We start from the raw sequence: 8,534 nt of genomic DNA on the forward strand, positions 1-8,534 counted from the left end.
GGGGATCGTGGAGGTCTCTTCCAACCTAGGTGATTCTGTGATTCTGGGATTCTTTGGTTCTGTGATTCTGTGATTTTGGGATTCTGGAGTTCTGTGGTTCTGGGATTTTGTGATTCTGTGATTCTGGGGTTCTGTGATTCTGGGATTTTGGGATTCTATGGTTCTGTGATTCTGGGATTTTGGGGTTCTGTGATTTTGGGATTCTGGGATTCTGTGGTTCTGGGATTTGGGGATTCTGTGGTTCTGTGAAGCGAGGGCACTGCCCCCTCACGGCCCCCTCACAGCTCCCCCAGGCCCCGCCCCCACCCCCTCAGGACGCCCCGCCCCACGCGTTCCCGCGCTTGCGCTCTGAGGGCGTAGGCAGCGGGTTGGCCGCAACGCGCCTGCGCGGCGCCGGGCGGGGCTATATAAGGGGGAGCGGCGGGGCCGCCGAGCGGGCGTTGTGCCGGGCGGGCGGCGGCATCACTTCCGGGCTGCCAGCTGAGGCGACGGGGAGAAGCTGAGGCGACGAGGATGGAGGCGGTGGTGCGGCGCTGCCCGTTCCTGGCCCGCGTCTCGCAGGCCTTCCTGCAGAAGGCCGGGCCCTCGCTGCTGCTCTACGCCCAGCACTGCCCCAAGATGATGGAGGCGGCGCCCCCGGCCGCCGCCCGAGGCCTAGCGTGCTCCGCCGCCCGCGGGCAGCAGGCGGGGGAGACCCCCGCGGCCCAGCCGGGTGAGTAGCGGCCCGCGCCCGGGGCAGGCGGAGCCTCTTGGGGCCGCGATCTGGGCCCTGTGGGCGCGGAGAGGCCGAGCTGCCCTTGAACGGCAGCGGGAGAAGCTTCTGGAAGGGGCAGCTTTCTCGATAAGGGTTGCTTAATGCCCGCGGTGATTAAACGAGGGTGCTGTGGGCTTGTCTGCGAGATCAGGGATGGGCAGCTCCGGCGTGGTGACGGCAAGGCCATGGGCCTTGCTCACGCTCGAGCGGCTTTTCGTTGGACTTGGTACCGTGCCTCGGGGCACTCTGTCCCTGGCACTAAGGACAAAGAGCTAAGGCAGCAAAGGGGTGGCAGGAAACAAGCCTTCAAAATCAAAACCTGCCCTTTTGAGATGAAGGAGAAACTTTTATCCTGAGAAGGGTGCATTGCTGCATGAGGGATCTTAAATCAGGTGCCCATTGAGTGTTCATTCTTGTATAAATAAGATGTGAACACTTGGCTAAATAATTCTTAGTGGCTTGTGCTAAATGATTTGCTGGAATAGTGGTTAGGAAAGCTCAAGTCACTATTAAAAAACTGAAACTGAAGTGCTTCCCTTTCTGTGCTTTCCTCAGAGGGTAAAAATGCCAAAGATGCGGCCCAACAGAATACAGATGGATCCCAGCCACCTGCTGGCCACCCGCCTGCTGCTGCTGGCCATACCTCTGCTATGAAATGCCCATTCCTGGCAGCTCAGATGAGCCACAAGAACAGCAATGTCTTCTGCAAAGCCAGCATTGAACTTCAAGAGGATGTGAAGGAAATGCAGGCGGACAGGAAAGGTATGTGTTGTGTGTGCCAAAGTGCTCGTTCCTTCCTCGAACCTTTGGTGCTTGACTTTCCTCTGTTGCGTGCCAAGTCTGACAGTCGCTGCTTACCCTATGTGGGTAGGGTTACGATAAATTGCAGTAAAAACTTGGTGAGGAATGCATGTGTTAATGGCGTACCTGCAGTGTTGTGCAGTGATTGCCCTCAGTAATCTTGAGGCAAGAATTCTTTAGACCATATTTTGATGCCCTGTTTCTAAATGTGTGAATCAAGCTATTTGTGCTCCCAAAGCAGGGGCTTGGGATTGAAGAGAGCCTTACTAGGGTGCTGGTGTAAATGAGGGTGGTATATCCAGAGACAGAAGAAACACTGTCAGGGTATTGCACAAATAGCAGAACGAATCCAAGCTGGAAAGCAAGCAAGCAACTAACTGGCTTTTGGTTTATGGAACTACAGAGTGTTACAGGCTGGCTTGCAATCTGATGTAAAAGGGCTGTCCTTCAAATGAAGGAACTTTTCACCCGTATTTGTAAATCCTTGCTGTCTGTCTCAGAAAGGAAGCCTGTTTTCTTTTTTGATTTTTTTAGCAGAACAAAGTACTAGAATGGAAAGGAAGCTGCCAACCTTAATTCTGCCTTCAGTTACCTATCTACTGACTTTCAGATGAGTGCTGTAGCTCCATAGGGTGGGTTTCTGAGTCATGATGAATCAATTGTGTTATAAGATAATTACATTGAATGTTGTCATTGATTAGAAAGATTTTCCTTTTGTCTCGTACAATGCAAAGTTAGAAGCAGATGCTGTAGCTGATTCCAGCAGGAGCCTTTAGATTCAGGTATGTGCTTTCTGAAGAATGAAGAGTTAAGCTACTTAAAATGCTGCAGTGCTGAACTCAACTGAAAAACCTCTATTTTAAACCGATTAGCTCACCATAATTCATTGATGTCTGTAGGTAAAGAATTTGCCAATGTAACAACTACTTCCCCAGCGAGGAACACTGAGAAAGAGGGAGAAGAGCAGAATGGATTGCTCAAGAGGTTTAAGGATATTATGCTGAAGCAAAGACCTGAGAGCGTGTCTCATCTGCTTCAGGATAACTTGCCAAAATGTAAGATAACACAGCAAAACCCTCACAGACCTGATCCCTTGTGACTTTTTTCCTGTGTGCTGAAGTCTGTCTCATTTCAGCTGTATCAACCTTCCAGTATGATCAGTTCTTTGAGAGAAAGATAGATGAAAAGAAGAAAGACCATACCTATCGAGTGTTCAAAACAGTGAACCGAAAGGCACAGATCTTTCCCATGGCAGATGACTACTCGGATTCTCTGATCACCAAGAAGGAGGTGTCCGTCTGGTGCAGCAATGACTACCTGGGCATGAGTCGTCATCCTCGTGTGTGTGGAGCAGTGATGTGAGTAGTGCCATATTAAGGGTCATTTACAAGCCTAGGGTGCTCTGCAGAAGCTTTTGTAGGAAGATATCTGAAGAACTGACCTGTGCACTAAGCTACATAACCTGCATCTAGTGTTGTTCTTGTTATAATCAAGCTCCTCTTGAGCTAGAGTAGATAAATTACTGCTGCTGTAGAACAAAATGCTATTTACTTGCTATTCTGTGACCTCACTTGATTTTTTTCCTCAAACTTCTGAATACTACTGTATAAACTGGATGGTATATTGTAGCTGTACTGTTTCCTTAGCTTATTGAACCCCTGAGTTGTGCTGGTTGCTTAAGACCTTAAAACTAACAGCAGCTTTTGACAGCCAGTTCCATTCTAAGACAATACTAATTAGGTACTAGACTGTCTTGAGCTATGATCCTGCTATCCATCTGTGGTGCTCAGTAACACTGTCTTTATTTGGGCCCTTTGTAGGGATACACTGAAACAACATGGTGCTGGAGCAGGAGGCACAAGAAATATTTCAGGAACAAGCAAATTTCATGTTGATTTGGAGAAAGAACTAGCTGATCTTCATGGAAAAGATGCAGCACTGTTGTTCTCCTCCTGTTTTGTAGCCAATGATTCCACCCTCTTCACTCTAGCTAAAATGCTGCCAGGTGAGATCTCAAAGTGCATCTTGTATTTACCACAAAAAGCCACACTGAGCAATTGGGAGTACATTTTGCAAATGGCCACCCAAAGTGTGTGTGTGGGGTGATTCATCCTACTCATCCAGAAGAGTCTATTTTGTTTAAATGCTATAAATTCTGTGCAGCTATTGCAAGTCATAGTTGTAGCCTACTGAGGCTGAATAGGTTGCTGTGAACTGCAGAGGGAATAGAGCAAAAAGCACTGGGTCTTCTACTTTCACTTGAATTCTACCTGAAAATGAGGCAGCAGGGATGTAGTATCCTTACCTGAGGGTGTGAATTTCTCTCCCTCTGATGTAGTTCAGGGCAGGTTTGCTTTAACTTCAGAAGTTGTTACATAAAGTGTTAAGGACTTGGAAGAACCCTCTGCATTTCTTTAGGCTCAAGTTTCTATTGGTTTAGACACAAAACAAGCCTTAAATAATATTTTTGCCTTACGATTTTTAAATTTTTCCTCTGGTCAAGAGAACTTTCTTGTGCTGCTTGAGCACTTACTGTATGTGAAATGATGCTGGGAATTAGCCGGTGCTTTCTGTACTTGACTTGTAACTGGATTGTTCCCTCAGGCTGTGAGATCTACTCTGATTCTGGAAACCATGCCTCCATGATCCAGGGGATTCGAAACAGCAGGGTACCGAAGCACATATTTCGCCATAATGATGTCAGCCATCTTCGAGAGCTATTGAAGAAGTCTGATCCATCTACCCCTAAAATTGTTGCATTTGAAACTGTGCACTCAATGGATGGTAAGATGGCATAGACTCCTCTCTCCTTCCAGTGCAGTCAGTACTCAAATCATCTGTGTTTTGGGTCTAGAAACACTAAAAGTGTTTCTTTTAGTTAAACCCTTACAGCATTTTAGCCCAATGTTTATCCAAGTTGAATACAGGGAATCCTAAACTGCCTGTTGGTGCTTTTGTCTGTAGGTGCTGTCTGTCCTCTGGAAGAGCTGTGTGATGTGGCCCACGAACATGGAGCAATCACTTTTGTGGATGAAGTGCATGCTGTGGGGCTGTATGGAGCTCGAGGTGGTGGTATTGGAGACCGGGATGGAATCATGCACAAGATGGACATCATCTCTGGAACGCTTGGTATGCATGGCCTGGTGGTTTCACAGCAGCTTATGTGTTCTAAGGCAGTAAAGCTTCTGAGCAGCTGAATTAAGTGGGTTAACTCAAAATCAGTCTATTGAAATGAACTTGCTAAGGATTTATGGGGGGGTTAGTGTTTTTCAGAAAGCCCAAAGGATTTAAGTATGTCCTGCATTTTGGAAAGTATTTAAGCTACTTACCTTGCCTTACTAATCAGCAAAGGCAGCATTTTTACTTTAACAAGCTAGCAAAAAAAATCCTTTTGTAGCATATTGGACAAGTCCTGAGAAAATTCAGGTGAGAAAGATAGTAAGGTAGTACTCTATACTTAGTAGTACTTGGTTCTTTTATATGAAATGGAGTGCTCCTAATCCAGAAACCTGAGATGGGGAGTTACATAAAAAGACTTGGCAAGAACTGAAGCAACTGCTATTATCAAAGTAGAATGCAGGCTTGGGTGTAAGTTTACTGCTGCAAATTAGAAAGGTTTTTCTAAATAGCTTCCTGAACATATAACTTACCAGGAAAGCTAATGTCTTACACTCTTACTGACTTGTTACAGCCTAATAAAAAAATTCCTCACCAGACACCATGTTTTCATTTGTTGCTTGGTTCTGGTACCTGAGCATTCCCCCCTTATCTGGAAAAGGGGGACCTGTATTCACCACAGTAACAACATGTGCTCCTTAGGAGTGTAGGCTATTTCTAGCCTCTCTGGAACAGATTACTTTAAATCTGCTGAGAGACTTAGTGTTGATCTTCTAGGGTCACCACAGAAGTCTGTGCTTACTGATTGTACTTAAGTTCTTCCTCAAGATCAGAATTTGAATGTTTGAGATGATCTTGAGCTGTGCTTGCTATGTAATAACTAGCCCAATTGTTACTGGGATTGGTTTTAAAAACAAAGCTGCAACATGTGCTGAGTAAATACAAGACTGGGGGGGGGCTGGAACTGTTGCCTGCTGTGTACTTAATGTTGTCAAAATAACTCATAAGTGAAAATGAAGTAAGGCTGTAATACTTCGAGTTGTTCTAATGGGTGGAAGGAGTAAGTTGGGATGATTTACTTTATTTTTTGTAGGCAAAGCATTTGGTTGTGTAGGAGGATACATCTCCAGTACAAGCTCCCTGATAGACACTGTTCGTTCATATGCTGCTGGCTTTATCTTCACAACATCCCTGCCGCCCATGCTCTTAGCTGGTGCCCTTGAATCTGTCCGAACTCTGAAAAGTGCGGAGGGGCAAGTGCTGAGGCGCCAGCACCAGCGCAATGTGAAGCTTATGAGGCAAATGCTGATGGATGCAGGGCTTCCTGTGGTGCACTGCCCAAGTCACATCATTCCAGTAAGGGTGAGTACTAGGATATCTCTGACACAAGACCATGGTGCCTGTTTTCATGGCTATGATCACATTGTTTCCAGGTGTTAATAAACATTCACACAGTTCAAACCTGCCATAGTGTTCTGCAGTGATGTGCTAGGAGTCTGGCTTACCTTCCTTGTCTAAATAAAGCTGGGATTAAGTGGACTTCTGCCTGATAAAAATGTTGTAAAGCACAATGGTAGTGTACAAAACCCTATCTAACACTGTAGAGAAGTCAAAGATAATGGTAATAAGCCAGTAAAAAGGAGTTCAGGTATTAACAGTTACCTGCTTAGGCCTGGAGGGCACTAGAGTAAAAGTTTTTAGTCTTTGATGCATGTTCTGTTTAGCAGGCACAAGGAAGCCTATTTGTGCTTGACTCATGTGGCTGGTAAAGTTGGGCTGACAACTCTGCTACCTTACATGTTTTCATTAATCTTAATTTTTTGATTTTTGAATTTCAGGTTGCAGATGCTGCTAAAAATACAGAGATCTGTGACAGGCTAATGAGCCAACACAGCATCTATGTCCAAGCAATCAACTACCCCACAGTCCCCCGTGGAGAAGAGCTGCTACGTATTGCCCCTACACCTCACCATACCCCTCAGATGATGAGTTATTTTCTTGGTGAGTGGTGCAGTGGAAACTCTGGGCTGTCTATGCACTCTCAATCCTAAAGACTAGGAAATAGTTCAAATTTAAATTGTATCAGCTGGATGATGTCTTTCCACTGTTGCAGCATACATAGCACACTTCTGTCCTTAACTGGCTTTGAGCATGACCTATGAAAGCCAGCATGCTGTGACCTAGAACAGTGCAGTCCTACATACAGCTGGTTCTATCCCAGCCATTTCTGGGGATCTGGTTGCATTGTCCAAACTGATCTTTACTTGTTAGGAGGGGGAGGGGTGTCCAGAGAAATCTGCTGTGCTCAGCTGAGCTTTTAACATGTCTTAAACACTGATCTTTATGGGGAAGCAGTTACTCTTGTATCCTGTCAGAAGAGGTAGTATGAGCATAGGTTTTTAAGGTTAAGGCTTACTGTGGTCCAGTCACATTGTGTCAGACAATTCCTGCAATTTTCTTTGCTAGGAGAATAGGTATGCTGACACTTCTGTTGTGCTGCTTCTCTGAAGTGCTTTGATGTTATATGACTTGACTTTTCTGTTTATAACAGAAAAACTGCTGGCTACATGGAAGGATGTTGGTCTGGAGCTGAAACCACACTCATCAGCTGAATGTAACTTCTGTAGAAGACCTCTGCATTTTGAAGTGATGAGTGAACGGGAAAGATCTTACTTCAGTGGAATGAGCAAACTAGTATCTGTCAGTGCATGAAAATAATGGTGTTAATCTTACTCTCATCTAGTTCTAGTACCCAGTCGGTAGCATTTTTAAATTGCTTATAAGCATTTTAATCATAGTTAAAGCACTAAGCTCTGAAAATAAATTTCTAGAGCCACTGTTTGGTTGTATTTTTATTTTTCATATTCAGCTTCCGTAAGATGAGTTGTCATTGGTTAGAAGGGCATCCCCTGGAATAAAAAGTGATCTACACTGACCTTCATCTGAAGTACTGCCTTCTCAATGAGTACAAACCAAACCTTTCAGTAGCATTTCCTTGTGTAGTGTGAGGGATGAGTTCTTCTATTAAAGGAAGGCTTATAGGTACTTAAAGCTCCTCAGGAACTTCTACCTTAAATTTGTTAAGCCTATGTCTAAGCTCCCCTCTGTTTCTTCTCCATTCTTTCCCATGGGTTTTGTGGGCATCCAGCCCTGTGGTACACTCCAAGTACATCCTAATTCTATCTGGGAGTGGTGTAAAGCCCTATGCCTTATCCCTGGGCTGTTGTTTTAGTCAGTCCCAGGGCATCTTACATGTTGGGAGGTGTTTAACCTGTATCAGTACAAACAAAGGTCACATAGTGCTACACTGAAAGTGAGACAGGATGTTCTTAACCACTCCTATGAGCTATAGAAGGGTGCAACACTCACAACAGTTTTGGCACCACATGAGTGCTACTGGCCTTGCCTCCCCAGGGGCCAGAGGGAGCAGAACAGCCTGTGCAAGGTGGGTGGGGAAGCAGGTCTAGTGTTCGCCAAGGCAGCTACAGGCAGCAAGCAGAAATCAGCTGTCAATAGCCCAAGAATTAATACATTTTAGGTTTTAGGTGCTTAGGTTTTGCGGTCAGCCAAGCCTCTAGAGGTTGCCCCAGAGCTCTAGACAGAACTTTAAAGCTAACAGAGGTGTTGATGCAGTATTATGCATATATTTAACTTAGTATGTTCTCACTGAAGATACACTGCAGTATGAGCAGGAGAGCATTTAGAAGGGGCTGTGTTAGCTGCTGTCTCCCTCTGCTGCTTTACTCTTGGTTGGCTGTGTGTGTGGTAGTCTCACACAGGTGCTCCTACTTGAGTGCTCAGCAGGGTGCTTTTTTGTACCTGAGAAGCATTCTGTTGTTTCAAGAGGAAAATTGCCAGTGGG

The 8,534-nt window shown here is 45.3% G+C and overlaps 1 protein-coding gene across 1 annotated transcript; it reads left to right on the forward strand.

Moving 5' to 3' along the window:
• Positions 1-433: 433 nt before the first annotated feature.
• On the forward strand, positions 434-7,608 carry ALAS1 (5'-aminolevulinate synthase 1). Its single transcript, XM_084531111.1, has 10 exons — positions 434-712; positions 1,310-1,516; positions 2,455-2,610; positions 2,691-2,913; positions 3,376-3,560; positions 4,160-4,339; positions 4,520-4,684; positions 5,766-6,034; positions 6,511-6,673; positions 7,224-7,608. Exons 1-10 carry the CDS (start codon positions 514-516, stop codon positions 7,382-7,384), a joined length of 1,908 nt encoding a protein of 635 aa, XP_084387237.1. The 5' UTR covers positions 434-513; the 3' UTR covers positions 7,385-7,608.
• Positions 7,609-8,534: the final 926 nt, after the last annotated feature.

The sequence above is a fragment of the Aythya ferina genome (genome assembly GCF_964211825.1).
Source record: "Aythya ferina genome assembly, chromosome: 10".
NCBI classification, from domain to species: domain Eukaryota; kingdom Metazoa; phylum Chordata; class Aves; order Anseriformes; family Anatidae; genus Aythya; species Aythya ferina.